Source organism: Gossypium hirsutum, chromosome A08, assembly GCF_007990345.1.
Source record: "Gossypium hirsutum isolate 1008001.06 chromosome A08, Gossypium_hirsutum_v2.1, whole genome shotgun sequence".
NCBI lineage: Eukaryota > Viridiplantae > Streptophyta > Magnoliopsida > Malvales > Malvaceae > Gossypium > Gossypium hirsutum.
The window spans coordinates 96,319,075-96,345,001 of NC_053431.1; the positions used below are offsets into that span (position 1 = coordinate 96,319,075).

Consider the following 25,927-nt stretch of genomic DNA (forward strand, 5'->3'; position numbering starts at 1 on the left):
ATTAAAATAAAAGAAAGAATCATGGAGAGAGAATATTAAAAATTGAAAAGTTTAATTTAATTAAATTCATTTTATAATTTAATTTAATTTTAATTTAAAAGTATCATGTGTTACAAAATGAATTGGTTAAGAGATTTTTTTTAACGGTGAGGGTAATTTGGGTAATAGAATATAGTTTAGGTACTACTAGTGATAAAAAAAGTTTGAGTACCAATTTAAAAAAAATGATATAATTTAGATACTATTTTATGATTTAAACTCTTTTTTCATTAAAAATAGAGAGAAAAAAGAAAAATGTATATAAGAGGTTTCCACTTAAAAGGGATATTGCACATCCTATCCAACTGGCAACTATCTATCAATGTTTTTGGAACCGAATCGATAGTTAAATTGATCAAGTAATAATTTTTCGGTAAAAATATATATAAATAAAAATCAATTCAAAAAATCATTAAAAGTTTAAAATAAAAATAAAAATATATATTAATTTTTTTAAAAAAACCCTCTATTCAAATAGTTTTTTCAACTAGTTCAACTGATCCAGATCTATTTAATACCATTCTCGAGATCGATTTCTCGTTCAATTTTCAATCTGTCCAACCAATCTATTCCAAACATCATTGCTGACCTGGCTATATTAGTATAGCATGCATTATTGTCTACTAATTCATTGGCTTCTTTTAGCGGTAAAAGTACTATAAATGCTCTTATACTAAGAGTTAGATTGCGTTTAGTCCCCTTAATTTAAAAAATACGTAAATTAGTCATTGTACATTAGATCAAATTAAAGAGCAAATTAGTCATTTATGTTAAAAATTTCATCTATTTGTATTACTAAAAATTGGTATGTCTAATGGAATAACCAGACAATGACATGTAGTGTGCCACGTGTACATCATACTAACGTACAAGACCAATTTTTAATAGTAAAAATGAATATAATTTTGAAGAACTAGTTCGCTCTTTAATGTAATGTACAGAAACTAATTTGCCCATTTTTAGTAGAGAAGTCAAAATGCAATTTGTCTCTTGCTACAAAAGCCTCCATAATACATTTCCTTTGTTTTAGTACATGTGAGAAATAGATCCATGCCAAAAACCAAAGTGTCATAGATAGGGGTTGACAAAACTTGATTCGACTCAAAAAAATCGAAAAAAATCGAATTTCGAGTTAATCTAATCAAGTTATTGAATTATTTGAATCAACTCAAATAAGTAATTCGAGTTTCTAGTTTGAATCGAGTTGAATTTTACAATTCGAATAATTTAAATAACAAATTTGTGTAAATACCCTTTTGGTTCCTATCAATTTTGAAAATGAGCAAAATAGTCTCTCTCTCAACAAAAATTACAAAAAAAAAATCAAAATAATTTTTAAAATTCAAAATATTTATAAAAATTCTAAAATTTATAAATTTTTTAAAAAATCATAAAATTTTTAAAAAAAACTAAAAATATATATTAAGAAAGTTAAAATTTAAAAAAATTAAAATAATAATTTTCGGAACTAGATAAGTTAATTAATGATTCAAGTTCATAAAACTAAAGTATTTTATTATTTTTATTATTTTGCTTTGAAAAAGTTTTAAAATATATATGGTTCGAATTTGTGTACTCTAACATGGAATTAGTTATATTATAACAATATTTTAATTTGACATGTTTATTTTTTTAATTTAACTTGAATAATTTTACTTGATTCGACTTGACTCGAATTTTATTTTACTCGACTCAATTTGAAAAAATTTCAAATCGAGTTAGGATGATAAAATATGACTCATTAACTCAATTAACTCAAAAATTTTTCATTCAACTCAACTTGATTCAATCGAATGCTCACCCCCTAGTCATAGATGAGAATGAATGATATAATATCAATTTCTTTTTTACAATCAAATTCTCATTTTTTTTTTCATAATGACTTATTTGGCTACATTAGAAATATATGTTGATTTTGTTTTTTAATTGGCCAAATAGGTCAATTTTTTTTAATTAGGACAATAGGTCGTTTTTTTAGAGAGTGTGAAAGTGTATCCTCCAACGATCATTTTCCCAACGACTTTTAAAGGTCAACAATAATTTTTTTTCCTATAAATACTAGATCATTTTTCTTTCTTTTCACTCAAATCCAACTTTCTCTATTCTCTCTAAACTTTCAATTCTCTCAACTCTCTCAATTTTTTCTCGAAATTTTCTAATACGCTTATTTAAAAATACTATAGTTTTATTTAGTTATTTCGTATATCATTTCGATTAAATTTTCATGAATGGAAAGCTTTCTGATTCGCTTCGATGACAAGCATATTTCTACCGCTCAAGCAATAATGGTAAGGAGAAATTTTAAATTTCGTTATTTTCAACTAAGTTAAATTTAAAGTTTTTTAAAATTTTAATTTATTTTAATTTATTTTATTTTGTCAATATAAATAGGTGAATGATCATGTTTTAGAGGGGATTCATACATAATTTCTCAAAGAGCCTAGGCACCAAAATTCGTGATTATTTGCAAGACGCGAGATTCTTACATCCGTCTCGTATGCTCGGGGTTTGAGAATTGGATCATCCACTTATCAGCGTGTTGGTGGAAAGATGGAGACTCGACACACACACATTCCATCTTTCAAGCGGTGAGTGTACAATCACACTCGAGGAAGTAGGCTTACAACTCGATTTACTGGTGGATGGGGCAATCATTACGGGGTCAGTGGCCATTCCCGGTAAAGAAGACCTTTGCTAGGCATTTTTGGGGAAGGTGCCAAATAAGATTTAAGGTGGTCGGATAGATATGAAGTGGTTGGAAAATAATTTGAAAGAACTTCCTAAGGACGCAATCGACGTAATAAAAAAACAATACGCTCGAGCATTCATCTTGAGGTTAATTATGGGCATTCTAATGTTTGATAAATCTCAAAATGTGGTACGCGTAATGTGGCTACTACACTTAGCGGACTTCAAAGAATGCAGACGACTAAGTTAGGGATCAACCGTGTTAGCCACATTGTACTGGAAGTTATGTCGAGCAACGAAACCAAATAAGATGTCAATCAGTGGTTGTTTGCTTCTACTGCAGTCATGAGCGTAGTGGCGGCTACCATTTCTACATCCCCGAGTGAACAACCCTTATACATTCCCATTAGTGACAAAGTAAAATTTATTTGACAATAATATGTAGTTAATATAGTAAATGTCGTTTATTTATTATATGCTTGAATTAACATATTACTTAAATAGGTGGAACCATAGGGTTACGTGGGACTACCAAAGCAACTCGAAGATATCCAGCTATTTATAGATCAATGCTCAAAAATCGGTGTTAGTTATTGGTTTTTTCAAACCTATAATAATTACGCAATGATTTGAAATTTAAAATTTTGTACATAACAAAATTTATAATTGTGAATTACAGTTTAAATGGATGTCATACGTCGATTCGAATATCATAAAATGTGTTCTGCCCGAAATTTTGGCCATTTAGAGTATGAAAGTGCCATTGATAGTTTACACGACGGGTAAAGGGAAAAAATTCTGCCGCCACTGCGAGACATGAAAGCATTGCAGAAGCTTTATCTGCAGGGGAAGACTGACAAAAATTGGTGAGATTACCACAAAGAGTACATCGACATTTCAAATCGTAGGATGAAAATCTTACCCATTTGTAAACATTTTTCCTCATTGGATATGGCAACCTACTTGAAGTACATGCCTTGGTACAGAACTGCCGACAAGCTATATCTACTGTCGATAAAGGTGAGGAGTTGACAATTTCATCCCAAGAGTGCACAAAGACCGCTCCAAGATCGTAGGTCCGGAGAAAGTGTTGTAACAAGTTCGTCCCCAAATTCAAACCAACAAATGCCACTGATGCCTGCACCATATCCCGATTAGTTCCCTTCAAATATTTATGTTTTTTTCACTAACCTCATGTTTTATTCACAAGTACCACATTTTGCACCACACTATACATTATCGTAGCACTCTACATCTACACCTCCTGCAGGTACGTATTTTGGGGCACCTCCGCCCCAGCATATTACGCCCTAATGTCGACGTCAATGTCGATACATGTACCGACCCTAATGGCGACACCAATGCTAGTATCAATGCCGACATATTTAGGTTTTTCAACATCGTACAATTATTTATCGATAATGTCACAAACAATCATCGTGTCGTTGTTTTATTGATGTGGGCCATTGTCGTAACCACCTTCTTGTGGAATGGAGGACACATGATGATGGGCTAGGATGACACTACATTCAAGCAAAGAGGAAGGTGATGAAGATGAAAACAGAGGTGGAGATAAAGATAAAAACGATGGTCGAGATGAATATGTGTACAAGGGTTGATGTGAAAACGAAAAAGATGAGGACGATGATTATAATTAAGAGGAGGAGTCGGCACCACAACTTGTACGCAGAAATCCTACCCGCAACCGTCAACCATCGTTCTGTGGCACGCATTCAATGACATTGATGATGTATTTTTCATTTACTTTTTGTGATGTAAATATAAATGATATCAATAAAAAATGATCAATTTTTTTTTATATTTCTATTTTAATTCATATTTGTCTTTTTTAAATTCTAATTTAAATCGTATGTATTTTTCCATATATAATATTTGATATAAAATATATAACTTTAAATAGGCACATTTATCTAACTAGTCATTAATTAAGGTATAGAAACTAGATAGTAAAAATGGTAAAAGTTTAATTGCCAGAGAAATTGTAATTGGTACTTGAAGTTAAAATAGCAATTTTTCTACTATATGAATGTTAGTTGATGGTGACAAATGCAAATGATATACAAAAAAATGAATGAACGGATTTTGTACAAAAAAAAGTATTGTAATCAATTTTTGTATAAAATAATATGTTAGCAACATTGAGGCCTTAATGTTTCCCTCAATACGGATCATGTTGCACTCATGTGCTTTGGGTTTCTACAATACCAGCATAACCTCTGTTAATTGTCCTTCTCCCGAACATTCATATTAGTAAGTATCCGAGTAGAAGTCGAACGACCTTTCGGGATGCGACACAAGTTCATGTTCGAGGCCAACTCGAATAGAGAGTTGGACACTAGCGGCCACATACTCTCATCTAAGGCGAGTGAGAATTCAAATATCTATACATTGTGCATGTGTTCCACTTTATACACATCGTTAATATAAGGCATGTCCCAATTCGTGCATTCACACATAAGGCAATTACACGTGTGTATAGGAATCAAAATGCGTGGAATCTCTTATAATTGTAAGTCCCTTCTGGTAGATCAACATGGTATGATGCCCCTGACATGTTTTAGTCGAGCCTAACATAATCCATTACCCGAAATCTCAAGTTTAGATGTGAGTAACACACTACATACATAGTGTTTGCTCTTTCTACATTTTGTCTAATTTTTTTCATGACATCCTCGCACCGAACGTGACCGCCTGCTATCTATCCAACATATATCGCAACCCGCTTTGAAAATAAGGCTACCAAACAAAAGTATGTTTCTTTGAAAATCGAGGTTATCGACAAATGACGTGTCTCCTTCAGTACTGAATTGATGCATTCCACTCGGTTTGTAATTATGTATTCGTACTTTAGACTTTGCCATACGATTATGTCCACTGTTCGAAGGTATGCTAGTGAGGTAGGTTGTACTGATGCTGTTAATAGCATGCAAGTTATCCAACATTTCATGGAAACGATGTTGGACGAGCTTGTACCCTGTCGAGAAAAGTATACCCATGAATACAAACAATGAATGAAATATGGTTTAGTATGATGGTGAAAATAATGGTAGCTACGTACTCGTGTTAATGTATTGATCTCGTTTATTTTTCGAAGGTCATTTTGTATGGTAGTTGAAGCTGAAATATCAATAACAATACATATAGTGTTTGTGATCCCAAAAGCTTCCATGTCATTCAATAATGACTAAGATTCTGGGTCCCTTGTCGGATATGACACATATGTTGGGTTGTAGGCAAACACGATGGCACAATCGGCTAAGGCAAACTCAATTTCACCACAGGTAGAATTATGTCAGATATCATGTCGGAGTTTATCCTTGGATGATCCTGACTTACACCTGCAAAGTACAAGCTAAAGTTATGTTATTGGCAAAAACGAAGACCCTAGTTAAGTCACATTATGTTAGAAAATCGAGTGATTGCATCACTCAGCTGCTACAAACAAGTATGTTGACCAGAATACTTCTTTATTGTCTAAAACTCGTCTTCTTTCGAAAAGATGACATGATTTTTCATTTGCACCTCCAATCGCACATTGCACACTTTTCCTCGAATTTCTCCGAATGGAATTTTGTTACATGATAGTCCACATAGTTCTTGAAACTATACTGCTTCAGTGCAATAAGAAAAACATCTTTGTTGGGATACTCCACACCAACTTCCAATACTTGAACATTTGACGATGAGCTTGCATGACCAGGTGTTTTGTGTAAGATCTACTAGAACTCTAAACCACCATCGGCAAAAAGTTTAACATTAGTCATGTATGGCAGAGGTTTATATGCCTTGAATCATGGATCTGGATCCAGAGCATTTTTTGAACTATCATCATCAGAACCGTAAGGTTCTATCTCAATTAGAACCTGTACTAGTTAAAAAAAAGTGTCACTTCTGAACCATCTGGACCAGACTGTCAAATTGGATTGAGGTCTAATTCTGATCCTTCAATAACATCTGCTGCTCATTCTTCTTCGATTGCATCTTTTTCCTTAGCCGCATCTTCATTTTCATCTTCAATCAAAGGGTTTGATGTACCCTCGTCAGACCCGATCGTAGAGAGTAAGTCATCAGTTCTTCTATACCTCATGTTACGATCTACATCTGTACCGAATTGCCAACTGGTGTAAGTTGATGGCCCCCGCTATAAGTGCTTCCACCCCAGGACATCGAACCATCGAAGTTGAAATCAAATGCACTAACTGAATGCCATGCCCGAGTGTCGAGGCTCGGGTTACGCTCATAACCCAATTGATAATGGTTACCTATGTTGAAATTGGTGTCTAAAACTGAAGAATGTCTACCTATTGATGCTTCGATGACATTATAATAGGAGCTTTGTAATAAACCAGTAAACCCACTGCACAACCATGTAGTAGAACTTTCTACTTCTGCTTTGGTTACTGCATTAGCCGCAACAATGGTCGAAGATGGACCAGTTCTATCAGCCTCAGCAAAGTCAAAATATAACTCCTGATATGGTCACCTCCAGCTGAAGGTCGCCTATCATATCAAATAACTCATACTTAAATGGTCAATTGATGTCAGATATCTACATTGCAATATCAAAATTCTTCCCCGACTCAAACCCCTAACATTACTCCTTATTCTAGTCAGTAGCTTATGTAATTGAATAGTACGGTTGAAAGCTAATTCCACAGACTGGGCTCCTACAAATACAACTCCGATGTCCGTATTACAAATTTGATCGTTGTAGTAAATGATGGATTGCACTCATCGACTCATTTCAATTTAAAAAGAATTAGATATTTAGAATAAAAAAACTTCAAATAGTTATCCAAAGAAACGCAGACGACACTTGTAGTACAACTCTTCAATGTTTGATATGAATTTGCTGTGTGACTAAGTTTTGAATACTTCAATAGTTTAATAGCAAAAAAGAATGGGGAGAAAGAGAAGGTGTGTTTCAAAATGTGTTTTAAAAGACTCCATTTCATCGAATAATAATTTTATCAACTAATTTTATTAAACACATACTTCAAAATGTATATTTTAAAGGGTCTTCAGTGGTTCAAAACGTGTTTCAAATATTATCTGGGATTTTAGGGTCAGGGCACTATTTCAGGGTCAAGGTACTTTTGGCAGACTTTTAGTGGAAATGGTAAGAAAGCTCGTCCAACCGGGTGAGGTTTCTTACCATTTCTACATCAAGTTGCCAAAAGTGTCATGACCTCGAGAATCTTGGGTAAGATTTAAAATACGTTTTTAGATATTCGATGAAAATGTCTCCCTCGCGACTCGTTTTCAACTACGGGTTTTTTTCCAATCTCACCCTTCTCCGCGCCTTTAAAGAGGGGGTTTTCCTTCCATACTCCATCCCTAAACCCATAATCTCTTCCAACCTCCATTCTTCCATTTTACAATATTTCTCTTTTTCGGTTTTCTTTCCTATTTCTGCATTAAAAAATTTCTTCACTAATAAAATTTCCAATTTGAAGTATTCTTGAGTTGTCGTGATGTGATATCGCTCTGAGAAACACACATTTCATATATCCTATCAAGATGAAACCATTACCTTGAAAACCTATCCTGTGAAAATCGAGTTCCAGGGTGATTTTTTTATACGGTTACGGGTGGAACCCTTCGTAGAAGTCTCGGTCGACGGCCATTATGAGATCATAAATTAGAGTATAACGAGAGAGTTAGATGACGGTCATTATGTAGACACGAGCTCAAACTTTTTAGATACTCGGAGATGTTGCCTTATAAATACTATATAGAAGTTTGAGGGTATAATTATAAGGAAAAACTGTGGGACTTTCCGCAATAATCGGTGTAATTTTTTCTCCATTCTATGCTGCAGGTATCTTTAACCTTTCTTCAAATCTGAAAGCCGACACTGCTATGGACGTAGGAGGACTCCCAAACGGACAGTGGTTGCTGCGGTGTAGTAAAGGTGATATTCCTTTCAGGATGGCAATGATTATCATTATTAAGTAATCAATTAATAACTACAATAGTTGCCGTACTAACCAGAGTTTGACCTCTACTGTGCCAAAACATCCGCTCTCTGCTTGAGAGCCCTTTTGTGCCCACATCGGTGTTAGCCTTCAAAGAATAATGAAAGGTTAAAGATACCGACTGCATGGAAATAGAGAAAAAAATTATGTCGATTACACTAGAAAACCTTTCGTTTTTCCCTATGATTATGGCCTGAATCTTATGTATGGTTTATATAAGGCATCATTTGCGGGTATCCAAAAACTTGAACTTGTGACTGCATAATGACTGTCAATTAGCCCCCAGTTATATTCAAACCTATGACCAAATCACGGCCGTCATTCGGACCTCTACTTAGACTTCGACTCGTGACTGCATCAATTACAGTCACTCCAAAACCTAACTTCTAAATAGTCCTATCCCGGCATGACATATGAAATGTATGTGTTCTGAGACGTGTTATCGCATCTTCGACCCTTCAAATCTACCTATAAACTTTCACGATTTTACTCTTAAAACTTGAAACACTAAACCCTAATTCCTAAAAAAACCCTAAACCTAATCCTAAAAATAAAAAAAAAGGTCAAAGAGAGAGAGAGTGTGTGAAAGCGCACCCAACTAGATGTGCTTCCACACACTTTCTCTAAAATTAATTTATTTTCCTAAATTTCAAAAAAAAGCCTAATATGTGAAGTAAAAAAAAACATATTAGGCTAATTTAACCGACTTACTTAGCTCTTCAATTTTATAAAAAAATCATTTTAGCCATCTATTTAATTTTTATTGTTTCTTTTAACTTTTAACTTGTATTGTTTATCAAATCATCTAAAATAGATAAAAAATTTAATATATGTTAATTTAATATATGTTGATGTCTATATGATAATTTACTTATATATTAGGTTGACAATTAATATTTTAAAAAATATATAATTTTTAAGAAAAATTTTTAAATTTTAAAAAGAAATTGACTAACGTCACATCTCTTCTATTTTAAGGTAATTGATAAGTAGGTCAAAGAGGCATAAGTTAATTTGTCGTGTTGTTTTATAAATAAAGAATAAAAAATTCGTAATTACTCAATGTCAAGTGATGCTAATATGATGGCCAAGATTAGGTGTGTCCAGTAAATTGACATGACAATAGAGTTGACATATTTTAATTCTTCACAAAATAGCTTATAGGGGCAAGATCCTCTGCTTCAACACTAAAACCTTTCTAAACCATTACTGAAATCTGGATTATTTGGGCTAAAAACTCAGTGGTTTTCTTTCTTTATTGGAGGATGTAATTCAAGTTTTTTATTGATCTTTCGTTCGGGCTAGAAAGCAAGCCCATCTATTTTGTATATTGAGCCCACTTTGTTCAAAATCTTTTAAAGAATTTCACCAAAAAAAAAAAAGCCAGTAGGCGAAATAAGCATTTCGCTTTTGCTTGCTTGCTTGCTTGCTTGCTGGGTGGGCGGAAAAAACAAACACTACGCTGATAAGATAACCTTCTCTTTGTACACCCAAACCTCCACCAACCGCCACCATAATAACCTCTACAATTTCTTCAGTTGCACTACTCAAGCTAGGCCGGTAAAACCCCGGATTTCTCCTCGAATTCTTTCTTTATTTTCTTCTCTGTCAAAAGAAAACTGACCCATCTTTTTTTTTAGCTGCATTTCGAGATGGGTCTAGCATTTTAGCATGTTATCCACTTTTAGGGTTTAGGGTTTATTTCTTCAGGTTTTTTTTATGTGTTTTTTTGTAAAATGAATTTTATGCAGTTTTCTGTGATGGGTACTCCTTTGCCTCGTGAATGGCTCGGCCTTCAACAATTCCCCGCTGCTACACAAACGAAATTGTTCGAGTTGTTGGGAAAATTGAAGCAAGAGGTTTTTATAAACCCGCTTTTTTTTATCCCTTTTTCATTTACGTGGACTTAAATAACATGTTCAGTAATGATTATTTGTTATTGTTGTGAAAAAAATTTATAGAACGTCAACACTTTGACTATCGTTGTTATGGGCAAAGGCGGTGTAGGGAAGTCTTCCACTATCAATTCTCTCATTGGAGAGCAAGTTGTTCGAGTCACTGCTTTCCAGGTAAGTATTGCTTTTATCTGTTCGTTTGGATTGCTGTGTGGATTCTTGTTTGCTGTTTTAGATTTCACAAGTTTCATCGTCATTGTGTTTTGGTTGTTTTGCAGTCCGAGGGGCTGAGACCCGTGATGGTTTCACGCTCATGGGCCGGGTTTACATTGAATGTAATTGATACGCCCGGACTCGTGGAGGCTGGATATGTCAATCACCAAGCTCTTGAGTTGATCAAAGGGTAAGTACTTGAATTGAGCAGTCAAAGTTTAGCATCTTATCTGTTAGTTGATGGATTTAGCTTATTGAGTAATTCTCGGTATATGCTAGGGATATTTTCTTGTTAGAACTTAGTTTTACCACATGGCATGGTTATTTTGGTTAAGAACATAATGTTTTAAATATAATGCAGGTTTCTTTTGAATAAGACCATAGATGTTCTACTTTATGTTGACCGCCTAGATGTATATAGAGTGGACAACTTGGATAAGCAGATCATTAGGGCTATCACCAACAGTTTTGGAAAAGAAATTTGGCGGAAAAGTTTGCTTGTACTCACTCATGCACAGCTTTGTCCACCAGATGGACTGCATTATGATGTGTTTTCCTCTAAAAGATCAGAGGGTGTGCTAAAGGCTATTCGTATGGGAGCTCGGATTAGGAAAATGGATCTTGAGGTATGTATTCTCTTTCAAGTTTATTTATGTGAGAGACATGTTGGCTTGCCTGAATAATGGCGTTGAACAGGTTAACATGGACAAGGACGCTTTTATTTGTTGTCATAAAAATTGCTTGATGTGCTGACTAAAATTTTTTTTGTCACTCATAATTTGCTGAAGTAGAGTTAAATGATTCCACGCAGTGGAGGGGAAATTGGTATTTTCTAGTTATGAGAGAGCAGAAGATCTATGGATTTGTTATCCGCTTCTAGGATCTTCCTTTAATCTAAGCATATGCTCGTTCGCAAACAACCACAATTTCTCATTGATGTAGAAGCTGTTAAGCTATTTTGGATTCTGCCTCTAACAGTTTGTTCTGCTTCTGATTCCTGACACTTCCTGTAGAAACAATTTATTTGCCACTAACAGCTAACCTTCTCCACTTCTCTCTCATGCATCTTTGTAATGCAAGAGAGCTAATTTTTAAGTGGGCTTTTCTTATAATTTGGATTTTGATGCTAACTGTAAACCATCAGTAAGCTACCCTCTGTCAAATATCCCAATAGCATAGGATTCTTTTGTTACTGTTCTAAATAATTTGAATGAATTTAAATTAGGGGGAGAAATATTTTGAGGTGCATGTGTACATATATTTATATGCTTCCAAATTCTATTTTAGACGCAGAAAAGGTGGACAGGTTGACAGGAAGAAAAACTTATCTGTCATGTTAACATTGCCTACTGTGCTGATTGTGCATCTTTTTGTTATTTTTGAGTTGTGAAAGTCGTATTATGTTATTGGTTCTACAAACAGTGGAAATGATACTTGTTAGTTATGGGAGACAGAGTAATTGTGTCTGGTTTCAATATTTGCCTTAAATATATATAATTTATTCCCGTTACAGCAGTTTTGCCTTTTAAATCAATGGTTTCTGGTTGGTGGCAATAATCAGTTAGGAGATATTAATTAACCTGGAACTCACATTTTTAGATTGAGGCTTATCAGAGATTTCACTTGATGTTAGTGAATGCTGCATGTGGAAAATCTTTCTTCAGACAGTAGGGAAAGTCTCAAGGAAACTAAAAAAAGGAAAAATAAAATAAAATTCAGGCTATTTATAATCAGACTGAATTGTCCGAGAAGGATTGTTAGCTTATAAATTTATTTTAATTAATTACTATTTATTTTCTGATGATATGCTTAGAGTACTGTGACTACTTTGTCAGGTATTATTTCCTTGGTTTTGATGCTTGTAGGATTCTGTCATTCCTGTTGTTCTGGTTGAAAACACTGGGAGATGTAATAAAAATGACATAGACGAAAAGGTTTATCTTTTCTTATCTTTTTCCATTGTCTGCTCTCAATTGGTTACCCTTCATATTCATAAGTGCCTTCAAATATATACACACACATATATTATTGTTTCAATGCAGATTCTTCCCAATGGAGAAGCTTGGGTTCCAAACTTGGTAAAAGCCATCACAGGTGTTGCAACAAATAAGAGTCGAGCAATTGTAGTTAGCAAGAAGTTGGTTGATGGGTCTGACGCAAACGATAAGGGAAAATTATGGATACCTGTTATTCTTGGGGTTCAGGTAAAGTTTCCAGTGGTCATTGGTTTCTCTTTGGGCTGAACTGGGAGAAATAAATATTTCCTAACACATGTTTTTGTGTTGTTTGTTGTTGTTCTAGTGGTTGGTTCTCAAATGGATTCAAGGAGCAATAAAGAAGGATATTGCAACGGGCAGTGGACCTCTATGAATGGGATATCTGGCAAGTCCCAAGTTTCTATTTGAGTCTGGTTAGAGATTCATTATCATATTAGCTTTTGCTTTATTCTCAAGGTTTATTCTTCTTAAACTTAATTTCATTTTGGTTTGTTGAGTATGCGTATGCTTTGGCAGACATTATCGGTATGGAATGTTGTCGAGTTGTTTGTAGGATTAGAACTTAGTTTCAGCCGATTCTTCTGGTTTTTGTTTTCTTGAGCTACCTACCTACCTATATATATATTGATGTTTTCATGCAGAGACTGCAATAGCCCCTTGCTCAAGTTCTCCTTTTTCCTTTTAAATTTTTTGAGGGTTTTTCTTGTCTAATTAACAATTTTTTTTAAAAAAAATAAAAGAAAATAAAAATACTAAGATTTAATCGTACAGTAAAAAAGCTAAATTACCTATGGAGGAATATTCCTGCCAGCAAACCAATTAGCTAAAAACACAAAATGCTTGGTTTTCATGGCCACGTGCAACAGGAAATGTTCCTCTTTTAGGGTGCGTATCTGCAAAAACATGCAAATCATTCATACAAACAAAAACAAAGATGTTAATCTTAACGGATAGTATGACAAAATATCACTCATAACGAAGAAAATAATGGGGATCAACTAGTAAGTATAATATATTTTTAAAAAACAAATCGAACTTGTTCTATCAGTGAACACGATGAGGTACATTGAAATTGGCAGTAGAAGTCACCTTCTTTTCAATACTATATGCTATAATATTAGTTCATTTTTTTTGTTCTACACCCTTTGCGTGCGAGGCAGAGTTTCAAGTTTAGTCATTCAATTACTCTTAAAGTGGATTCATATATATATATAAGATATAAGCTTTTTTTTTCCTCAACAAATATTCATAAGTAACTTATATTGAATATCAATTTTTTATTCATGATTCAACCATTTTGAGCATATGATATATCGTTGTAAAGGTCTCATGGAGTAAAATATGAAGCCTTAATTTTATAATTCAACTCTCCTCTTTTACCAATTGAGAATATGCCTCAAAGTTTCCATAAATTACAATTTTTCCAACAATCCCCCACATGAATAAAAGTTGATAATTTTATCGAAAAAAATTGACTCAATTTGGTGATAGAATCTACGAATGACAGTTGCATAGGATATGTAGGTATTCACCCTTGAATCTTCTCTTGTGAAAGTATATTTACTTTACTAGTTGACTAGTAAACATGATGTCCTTGAACTATTTTGCCGTTTGTGTAAACAATGATATACCTCACACAACTACCTCCCTAGCAAGGTTTTAGTTCTCATGGGTATGTTCATATAGCCGTGAACATCTCTTGGTTCTACAAGAGTTTGAGAGAACTATGCTTTAATAGTCTCCTCGAAGCGGCCCCGCTTCACTCTCACATAGGTGACTTATGTTGTTCGGCTCATCGAAACACACAATGGTCATTAAAAGCTTTGCTTAACCTATCCCATTTTTAGTATGTTTACATCATAGGAATGAACTTGGGATAAGAACCCTCACAATGACCTCATAAGGTCTATGCAATTAGGTTGTCCTTTTGAACCTAGATATTGGGATCTCCAGTCAACTAGGTAGGATTTTCCTTCATATAGCGCCTTTAATTTCCATGGCCTTTAGTCTCATTCCTTTTGATGTTTTATCAACTTGATATCGATTTAAGCCATTAGTTAGTGGATCCGCAATGTTATCTTTTGATTTTACAAAATCAATAGAGATAACTCTGTTTGAGATCAATTGTTTAACAGTATTGTGTCGACGATGCATATGTCTCAACTTACCATTATACGTTACGTTAGCAAGACACCTCCACACTTTCAAGTGGTTGTAGGATGATTTTCTACCTTTCCATAACTCATATGGTGTCTTGTCCCTTTTCTTGTGGGGCACCTCATTTAAAAGGTAATTAACTCATAGAAAAACTCCCCCCCACATTTCTTTGATAATCCAGAGCTTCCTAGCAATGTGTTTATCTTTTCCTTTAGAATCTGATTTTTCTGCTCGAGTACTCCATTTGATTGAGGAGAGTATGATAGTGTTACTTCATGAATAATGTCAGGTTGTATACAGTATTCAGATGATTCAACATATTCACCACCACGATCACTTCTCACTATCTTAATCTTTTTATTAAGTTGGTTTTCAACTTCTTACTTATAGAGAATAAATTTCTCTAAAGCTTTGTCTTTACTTTTAAGCAAATATACGTAGCAATGAAGGTAATAAAATATTTATTCACTCATCTCGTTTGAACAAACTTTAGGTAACAAACATTGCTATGTATTAGATCGAGTGGTTTTTGACCTTGTTAATTTTGTCTTAACACATGTTTCACATTTATAATTATTGTGAAACGAAGGAATGTGCTCTAAGTTAATTAATGTACGTAAAGTATCATAATTAACATGTCCGAGCATTGTATGCCATAAATTAAATGACTTAAACATATAGACATAAAAAAGAAGCAACATTCTTATTCATAGATTTACTTTTATAGAGATTGCATTTAGTTTAATACATATCCCCTTCACACAAACATTCCCTCTTTAGAAAGAAACATTCTTATTCATAGTTCTTGCATATGTTAGGCACATAAGTCCATATCAGACACTTCTTTAGAAATTTTTCCACAATATTGGCCTCGTTAGCTTTGAATTTCTTTGGGATCCTACAGTCTGATGACTTGAGCCCCATTTTGTTGCAATTGAAGCATTTTCCTTGAAATTCATTTTCCTTGAAATTTTTACTTTTTTGGAATTGCCGCATTTTGGTCCCAGTTTAAACTTATTTTGAGGTTGTTTTCCCTTCTTGAAGTTGTTCTTGACTTCTACAACGTTTGTCCTAGCACTATTGTCATTTGTTGCTTTGTTGAGCCTTTTTTTCGTACCTCTGTTGTGTTCTTCAGTCTGAAGTCTGGCAATTAAGTCTTTCACTGACATTTCCTTTCTTTTGTTCTTTAGGTCGAAGTCATTTCAAGCAAGAGATAGCTTCTCAATAATGGCTGCTACTTGAAAGGATTCACTTATCACCATCCCTTCAAAAAGAATTCCATGAATGATCAGTTGAAGCTCCTACACTTGATTCACAACTAATTTAGAATCAATCATTACAAAATTCAAGAATTTAACAACTAAAAACTTTTTAGCTCCAACATCTTCGGCTTTGTGTTTATGGTCTAATGATGTCCATAATTCCTTACCTGTTTTCTTAATACTATACACTTCGTACAGTGCATCTGAAAATTCATTTAGGATGTAGTTTCGGTATAAGAAATCAAAATGTTTCCAAGCTTTAACAGAAGTGACAACGGTAACTTCATCTAGCTCGCCCTCTTTAGTATTAGAAGGGTCATCTTTAAAAAATTTGGCCAAGTTCAACATAGTAAAATAAAACAACATTTTCTGTTGTAAAGTCTTGAAATTCTGTCCCAAGAATTTTGCAGGTTTCTCGTTATGGCTTACAGCAGCCGCCATTGGCAACATTGAGTTTTGGACCGAAGACTGCATTTGAACCAAAGTTTCAGATTGTGAATTGATTGAATTGGTGGGAGTTTCCATTTTCTATTAAGAAACAAAACCAGAACTAGAAAAATTATCAACTTTTGTTAGACGGTAGGAATCTAATAAAACCCAAAACAAAAGTTTATACGGTATAATAAAAAATATACTAAAATAATGCACCAGGTAGGTAACCCTAAAAGAGAGGTAGTGCACTCAGCACACTTAAATACCAAGTCTTTTAAAGAACCAATCCTAGACATGCATTCTTATATTGTCTTTTTTATTCAACGTTGATAAATTTCATTTTTTTTGATGTCACAATTTTGAAGCTATAATTTAAGCTTTCACAATTTAAAGCCACAATTAAGGCCACCATAAACAGAAGAATTACCCTTTGATTTGTTAAACAGCAGAATCGAAATTCTGAAACAAAATCAAAATCAAGTCTGTTGAATGACAGGATTAAATCCCGAAACAAAATTATTTGATTAAGTCTTCGTTTGGAAATAAATCAAGATCAAATAATATCTGTTAAACGACGAAAATAAATCCTGAAACAGATTTTATTTAATTTTAATTTCTCATTTGGCAATAAAAAAATGAAATAAAATTTGTTGAACGGCGGGAATAAATACTGAAACAATTTTTTTTAATTTTAATACTCATTTGGAGATAAAATCAAAGATGAAATAAAGTCTGTTAAACGACGGGAATAAATCCCGAAACAAATTTTATTCAATTTAAAATTTTGTTTTCAAATAAAACAACTTTTTTTCTTTCTTTCGCCTTGGTGTCTCTTTTGTCTCGAATTAGAGAATTACAAAATAATATAAAATCTATCTTAAAATTGTTGGACAAAATACATTAGTGAACAAAAAAATATAAATATAAATATAAATAAACAAATATTTATATATATATAAAATGAATAAGTTGAATAATTTATATTTAAATTATCAGATATCTAAAACCAATAAATAACATAACAAAAACCAGAAATAAAAAATAAGAAACGAGTTTTACTAGATGTTGAAGCCTGTATTACACAGTTTTCTTAAGGCAAATTCGGCGACTCCTACAGTACTTAGAGAAATGTTGGTTGAATGTCTCCCATGATACAATAATACGATGATCGAAGCAGTAACACTTTTTTAATGATCAATGAACAAAAGATGCATTTTTCTATCACCGAAACATTGAAAAATATGGAGAGGAAAAGAGAAGAATTTTGAAGAGAAAAAAATCTCGGTGTGAGAGAGTGAGATTGAGCAAAAAATTCTGAAAAAGTCTTAGCCTTTTATAGGCATTTAAAGTGGAGGAATTTTGAAAATATCCATATATAAGGAGACAAAATCTGCATTGAAAGGGCAATTAAATCAATTTAATTAAAATAAAATAAAATCAAGATATATGTCTTTTTAAATCATATTTTATATATATTTGCTTAGAAAAAATAAATTTCGTGTTGGTTAAAATATTTGCAGGGCCATTTTGGGCCCAACTAGTTCAGAAATTTCGCATCGCCCACATCGTGTGGGTGCGTTTCAACCGCCAATGGGTTTGGATCTACACCCCCTTGCGCAAGGCAGAGTTTCAGGCTTAGTCATTTAATCACCCTTTAAGTGGGTTCTCATATATATACACATATTATACTTGGTGTTACATGTGAGATCTAAACTTTTCTTTTCCTCAACAGATATTCACAAGTAGTTTACTTTAAACATCAATTTCTCATTCATCACTTAACCATTTTGAGCATATGATATACCGTTGTAAAGGTATCATGGAATAGAATATGAAACTATAATTTTATGATTCAAATCTCCACCTATATCAATTAAGAATATGCCTCAAAGTTCTCATAAATTATAAAATTTTCCAACATAATGTTCTATCAGTGAACATGATGAGGTCCATTGATATTGGCAGTAGAAGTCACCTTTTTCTCAATACTATATGCTACAATATTAGTTCATCTTTTTTTTTTGTTCTTTTTTGAGCTTAATGATGATAAATATGAAAAGAAATTTAGACTATTAAGATGGCATCAAAGGAGAAAATAGCTAAGAGACGATTTAATCGGGATCTAGTATGAATTAAGATGATAAATTTGAATTCCTTAAACAATGTTGGTGCCCTCAAGTGGTGTTGTTGGATGAAACTAGAATCCTGGTGGATAATGACTTTGACTTGTGGAAATATTTATAGTCACAGGACCTCATTCTCGTGACCTTTGGCTACCGATCTAATGTATTTAACCATGAAATGATTTAAAGTAAGGTCGTCAGATATATTTCCCAGCTAAACCTATTCACATATAATTAGTACTTCACGCATGATGCAACCAATAAACAAAAATTCAAAACTCAAAATTTGGAAAAAGTTGCTGTTAAAAGTGTTGTTAATTAATTTGCTTCAGCACTAAATGCAACTTATATGGTAGGATCAAAATTTACTACTGCACTCATTGCATGCCTTACCATTTTAGAACGAGGCCAATGATGGAAGATGAGGTTGAGCTATTTTTATTTATTTATTTAAAGAAAACAATACTTGGTCAATGTTGGGTTTTTGATCACACAAAACAAAAATAAAAGAACTAAAATTTGTGTTGAAAGATAAAAAACAGAAGCAAAACTCAAATGTTGAAGGAGAAACAAAAACTGACTTCTCTCTTACCTTGAATTCATTAAAAAGATGTACATATATAGCAAATACATGAAACAAAAATATCTTTAACTTGAAGAAGTTAACAAACATTAAATGCAATCTAATGATAACCTAAGACCTGTCTAAAACTGGAAAGTACTTCACCAACTCTATCCAGCAAAGAAGGTTTCTGTCAAATCATATACAGGTCGCTTGTTACAAAAACATACTTCATACGGACAACATACGTATATTTGTATGCTACTGTATTTCATCCGGATAACATACAGCAGCTTGACCTTTTACGAGTTGCATGCACTTCATCCGCATGACTTGCGTTGTATGGTCTGCTTTTTGGCTGCTTCATGTGCTGCATGTAGGCCAACTTCAACACTCCTCATTGACTTGCATGTTGTATAGTTCTGACTGAATCCTTTACAACCAACCTTGCTTTGAGTTTGTTCGAGCTACCAACAGCATTTTGCTTGGCTCGAAACACCCTCTTCACTCCAATAACCTTCATGTTTTCCGGTCTCTCAACTAGCTGCCAAGTCTAATTCTTCTTTATCATACTGATTTCATCAACCATAGCTTGTTTCCAGCCTTGTTGAGCTTAAACCTTTTCAAAGCAGCTTGGTTCAATTGCAACCACTTGAGCTTTTTCATAAATCTCAGCCAATGGTCTATTGCCCTTGACTGGTTCATCATCAATGTACATTTCAGGATCATTTTGATCAGTATCAGTTTAATCTGTCACAAGATCTTCAATGGAAGCCTTTGGTTCATTCTTGTCCAAATTCTTGAATTGTAATGATTGGCGATAATCACTAGTTGCTGTAACAATCACGACCAACAAGATACTTGTGACAATCTCAAGTCCATCATGAGTTCCCTTTGGCCATCCTTCTATTATTATCCCAACTATCAATGACACCAAAGCACACACACTAAGAATCATGAGAGTCATATCTTGAAGTACTTTCCAAAAAAATACCAAGAACCATTTAGCTTCAGCCTCAACAAACTTATTGATTTCATACACATATTTTCTTTTATTCAACAGATCGAAATTGGAACTTAGCCCATTGGTGGTCGATGTGAAGAGCTTTTTAGCTATACTATCCACTCCATCATGAATCTTTTGTTTCCTTTACATCTTGACCTTCCACAATGGATCCTAACTCCTTGTGCTATAAACTAACTGTGTTAGTAGAACTAGTATAGGCTTTCTTTCCCAACTGATTCATGTTCAACACAAAACATCTTTCAGTCATAGCCACTGTGACTAATTCTTAACCGAGTTGATCTTCAATAATGCAAGAGTTATTCTTAAAAACAAGTGAATAACCCTTTTCAATTAACTGGCCAACACTAAGCAGGTTTTGGTCTATGTCAGGCACAAAAAATACATCAGAAATTACTTTGTTACCTGAACAAGTGTTAATCACCACATTTCCCTTGCCTCTGGCTTCAATCAGGTTCCCATTTCCAATCCTGATCTTTGAGGCAAAGCTTCAATCTAAGTCATTGAACAGCTTTTCATCAGCTGCCATATGGTGTGTGCAGCCACTATCTACTAGCCAGTCCTTTTTTACTTTGTTTGAGGTTGTAAAGCATGAGGCAGTGAAGACATACTCCTCCTGAGCTTGAAAGTCCTCAGCAGCCTGAGCTTGCATTTGCTGCTGAGCTTGTGCCTTCCTTTTGCTCTTACACACCTTTTCAATATGGCCAAACTGTTTGCAGCTTCTGCACTGGACGTCTGGCCTATACCAACATACTTCATCCGGATCACTTACCTTTCTGTAGTGTGGGCAGGATAGATATATTTTTTTACCATCTGATTTAGGCTTGCTTGACTAGGATTCCTTTTCTTTGTATGCAGAGGAGCTCGAAGCTAGTCTGCTTTTAGCTTGGAAGGCACCTTCTTGATGCTCTTCCTGCCTATTGACCCTCCTTTGCTCAAGTGCATACAAGGAGTTTACTAACTCAGACAATGAGATGGTCGATAAGTCCCTCGAGTCCTCAAGTGATGAGATTTTTGACTCAAATTTTTTAGGGAGAGTTCTAATGACCTTTTCAACAACTCTACTGTCTCTGAAATCATCACTAAGGAGCCTATTGTTGTTGACTATGGCCATTATCCTATCAGAGTACTACTTGATGGTCTCTGACTCCCTCATCTTCAAGTTCTCAAAATCTCTTCTGAGGTTGATCAGCTGCTGCTGCCTTGTCTTGTCTAACCCCATGAACTCCTCTTTTAGCTTCTCCCATGCTTGCTTTGGTGAAGCACAAGTCATTATCCTTGTGAAGATCACATCAGAGACCCCATTTTGCAAGTAGGCCATTGCTTTATGCTTCTTAGCACATTCTTCACTGTGTTGCCTCAACTGTGTAATGGTTGGATCGGCCCTCAATGGAGGTGGTTCAGCATAATTCTCGACCACATTCCACAAATCATGTGCTTGAAGGCATGTCTTTATTTTTACTACCCAGATGTGGTAGTTTTCTCCAGCAAGACAGGTGGTGGTGGTGGTGTAAAATTCATCTTTGCAACAAACAAACAGACCAACAAAAAATAGCTTCTGTTTCTTTTCTCTCAAACACAACTCACAAACAAAATACAACCAATGTCCTTAAAGACTTAGGCTTTTAATACCATTTGTTGGGTTTTTGATCACACAAAACAAAAATAAAAGAACTAAAATTTGTGTTGAAAGATAAAAAACAGAAGCAAAACTCAAATGTTGAAGGAGAAAAAAAAACTGACTTCTCTCTTACCTTGAATTCATTAAAAAGATGTACATATATAGCAAATACATGAAACAAAAATATCTTTAACTTGAAGAAGTTAACAAACATTAAATGCAATCTAATGATAACCTAAGACCTGTCTAAAACTGGAAAGTACTTCACCAACTCTATCCAGCAAAGAAGCTTTCTGTCAAATTATATACAGGTCCCTTGTAACAAAAACATACTTCATCCGGACAACATATGTACATTTGTATGCTACTGTCTTTCATCCAGATAACATACAACAGTTTGACCTGTTACGAGTTGCATGCACTTCATCCGCATGACTTGCATTACATGGTCTGCTCCTTGTCTGCTTCATGTGCTGCATGCAGGCCAACTTCAACAGTCAAGTTTAATGTTAACCTAATGGATAAAAATCGCTGTATTTATATTAATTGCTTTGAAAATTGACAGAAAAATACAGCAAACTCTTATGGGGATCTGCTAAAATAACCTCTAGGAATATCCTCGTTTCATGTTATGACAAAAAAAAAAAAATCAAATTTAGTAATGGTATGCTTTCGTTTGTTTCCTTTTTAAAGCTTGATAGGAAACTCTAAACCCAATAAGGAAAACCTCCTTAAGAACTGCTACCCCCCTCCCAAAAAGAAAAAAAAAGTGAAGGAAAAAGGAAACCCAATAATGGCACAAGCTTCTTCGGTTGTTTACAACAAGAAGAGGAAACTTTGGGTGCCACTTCCTTTACACGATTTTGTTGTTGCAGTGGCAGTGCTTTTGCTTTGTTTTGCACCCATTAACGTTTCGGCCGTCGCGAGACAATAATTTCTGCCGCTGCAGCTATCACAGAAACTGAGGTTCGGTCGGACCGGGGAGTTTAAGATACTACAAGTGGTGGACATGCACTATGCTGATGGTAAAACAACGTCGTGTTTGAATGTGTTGCCTAGTCAGGTTCATGGTTGCTTTGATCTCAATATTAGTGCGTTTATCCAGCGCATGATCAAAGCTGAGAAACCAAATTTAATCGTTTTCACAGGTAATCCAATACCAATACAAACATTTTACGTGCACTCGTCGCAGAAAAAAAACTTATGTGATGAAACTGTGAAAAATTTAATCTTTCATTTGCCAGAGTAGTACAGTGTTGATTTTATCTATCTGGTAACCTTATTGGCCAAAACCCTGAGCTCTATTAATAGGGTGATCTTTTATTTTGTTAGGGGATAACATCTTTGGATTCGAAGCCAAAGATTCAGCCAAATCATTAAATGCAACATTTGCCCCTGCAATTGCTGCTGGGATTCCCTGGGCTGCTGTATTGGGGAACCATGACCAGTAAGGCACCTTATCTAGGGAAGGGATTATGAAACACATAGTGGGATTGAAGCATACACTATCTCAATTCAATCCATCTGAAGCACATATCATAGATGGTTTTGGCAACTATAACCTGGAGGTGGGTGGGGTTGAAGCCTCTGGTTTTGCAAACAAATCAGTCCTCAACCTCTACTTCCTTGACATTGGCGATTACTCCACGGTTCCTTCTATCCCTGGCTATGGCTGGATTAAACCCTCTCAGCAATTATGGTTTCAATGCACCTCTGCAAAACTTCATGTAAGAACCTCATATGAACTGTCAATGGATGCCATCTTTGTACCTAATAATAAACCATTTTTGTTTGTATCTCAAAGCGCCTACATGAAGCCACCAATGGCTAAAAAACCATTTGCGCCAGGGCTCGTGTATTTTCACATCCCACTGCCTGAATTTGCTAGTTTCGGTGCATCTAACTTCACCGGGGTGAGACAAGAAGGGATTAGTTCGGCTTCTATAAACTCAGGCTTCTTCAATACAACAATGGTAGAAGCAGGCGAGGTGAAGGCTGTTTTTATAGGCCATGATCACCTCAACGACTTTTGTGGTCAAATGACTGGAATACAATTGTGTTATGCTGATGGTTTTAGGTATCATGCATATGGGAAAGCTAGGTGGTCAAGAAGAGCCAGGGTGGTGCTGGCATCCTTAAAGAAGACAGATGAAGGAGATTGGGGGGCAGTGAAGTCGATTAAGGCATGGAAGCCCCTTGATGATGAGCATCTCACTGCCATTGACGGCCAGGTCCTCTGGAGCAAGCACTTAACTCCTAAACTTTAATTTTGCCATCTATATGGAGGGGGGTTGAAATCTTTTATTATTACTGCATGTAAACATTTGTAAAGATGTGCAGCGGTTGTTGAAGTTCTATGTACGACACGTGACATTTTACCTCCTAAACTATAACCACTTTTTCACATGGGTACTTAAATGTTTTAATTTTTCAATTAGTTTCTTTTGCTACATTGTTACTTTCTTTTGTCAATTCTAGTCAATGCTGACGTGAGCCAATCCTCAAGCAATGTGTGGCACATGCCACATAAGAAATTACACATCATTATATATATAAAATAAATCCAAAAATATAAAATTTGAAATAAAAATTTAGAAATATATAAAATTTAATTTATGAAAAAAGAAATTCTGTTTCAATTTTTTCGCCAATTTATTAAAAATAATTAAAAATGGAGGAGAATGGGAATCTGACAAAGATAATGGGCTTCTATCTCTTCCATTAAAATGCGGATTGCAATGGGTTTCTGCAGAATACTTCTTTTCTTTGAGGTTGCAGATTTTAAAGTTTTGTTATGTTATTTTGGAATTCATAGATACATTTGTTTTCCAAAAACCTAATGTTGTAATCTATCAAAATTTTCTTTGTAAAATCTGCAAAAATTTTAAGGCTTAGTTCAGAAATTTTCTTTGTAAGACATTAACCCAAATCAGCAAAATAAATATTTTCTTTGTTAAACACACCCATTCCACACCGATGCTCAGCCCCATGGGCTCACCACCACACTCTCATTCCTCCATCGACAGTCCAAGAAGGCAAGAAGAGAAAACCCCCCAAAATAAAGCCAGAAAGCCTCCTTATATGGTTCTACACACTCTCTCTAACTTGCTTTTAAAAGTTAGGCCGTTTCAAATTTTCTTGAATACATCCTTCCTCCTGACATGAATGAAAGAGGAATGGGAAGAAGGAAAGAAAGTAAAATGTAAGAACTGCACAAAAATGAAAGGGGTATATAAATTAGGGAAAAAAGAAATAGTAAAAGTGAAATTATTTCTATATTCACTATATTATAAATTTTTCTCTTTTTTTTAAATTTTTTTATATATTTTCTAATTTTTAATTTTAATTTTATATTTTTTAGAATTATTTTATATAAACTAGAAATTACATCATACAACACAAGTGTGTTTAAAAATAATATAAAATAAATTCATTAAATATAGATTCAATCCTAGACTTATTAAAAGTTAATTTTTTAAAGTTTACTTAAAAATTATTATTGGTGTAATGAAAAAAATTTGTTTATAAGTCCATTATTGTGGATTCAATCTCCAGACATGATAATTTTAGTTCTTTTATGTAAAAATTATATAAAAATATAAAACGACTAAAAGATCATCAAAATAATAATAGTAGCCTTTTAATAAAAGGGTATATTAGTTATTTTTTAATCGAATTGGTATCCGGTTAACCTGTAACACCAATTAAGTCAAAGGTTCTATTAATGGTATAGATAATGATGTGTAATTTCTTATGTGACTATTTTTTGCCTTATGTCGCTTGATGATTAGGCCACGTCAACATTAGCTATAGTTGACTAATTGTTAACTTACTGAAGTACCAATGTGGAAAAAAAAAAGTTCAAGTATCACTTTTGATCAAAAAAATGTTTAGGTACCAATATAGGAAAGTGGG

The 25,927-nt window shown here is 34.1% G+C and overlaps 2 protein-coding genes across 2 annotated transcripts; both read left to right on the forward strand.

Annotated features, from left to right (window-relative positions):
* The first annotated feature begins 9,894 nt into the window (after positions 1 to 9,894).
* Positions 9,895 to 13,471, forward strand: LOC107895668 (translocase of chloroplast 33, chloroplastic). The gene is made up of 8 exons (XM_041074590.1): positions 9,895 to 10,286; positions 10,478 to 10,585; positions 10,688 to 10,795; positions 10,900 to 11,024; positions 11,196 to 11,460; positions 12,700 to 12,768; positions 12,877 to 13,038; positions 13,136 to 13,471. Exons 2-8 carry the CDS (start codon positions 10,487 to 10,489, stop codon positions 13,202 to 13,204), a joined length of 897 nt encoding a protein of 298 aa, XP_040930524.1. The 5' UTR covers positions 9,895 to 10,286; positions 10,478 to 10,486; the 3' UTR covers positions 13,205 to 13,471.
* Positions 13,472 to 22,756: 9,285 nt separating this feature from the next.
* Positions 22,757 to 24,497, forward strand: LOC107896077 (probable inactive purple acid phosphatase 29). The gene has a single exon (XM_041074591.1). It carries the CDS (start codon positions 23,488 to 23,490, stop codon positions 24,277 to 24,279), a length of 792 nt encoding a protein of 263 aa, XP_040930525.1. The 5' UTR covers positions 22,757 to 23,487; the 3' UTR covers positions 24,280 to 24,497.
* The last annotated feature ends 1,430 nt before the right edge of the window (positions 24,498 to 25,927 follow it).

Coding starts and splice junctions, on each gene's coding strand:
- LOC107895668 (XM_041074590.1), top strand. CDS start 10,487: ATGGGTACTCCTTTGCCTCGTGAATGGCTCGGCCTTCAACAATTCCCC. Junction 11,461..12,699: donor TTAGGAAAATGGATCTTGAG/GTATGTATTCTC, acceptor TGATGCTTGTAG/GATTCTGTCATTCCTGTTGT. Junction 13,039..13,135: donor CTGTTATTCTTGGGGTTCAG/GTAAAGTTTCCA, acceptor TTGTTGTTCTAG/TGGTTGGTTCTCAAATGGAT.
- LOC107896077 (XM_041074591.1), top strand. CDS start 23,488: ATGAAACACATAGTGGGATTGAAGCATACACTATCTCAATTCAATCCA.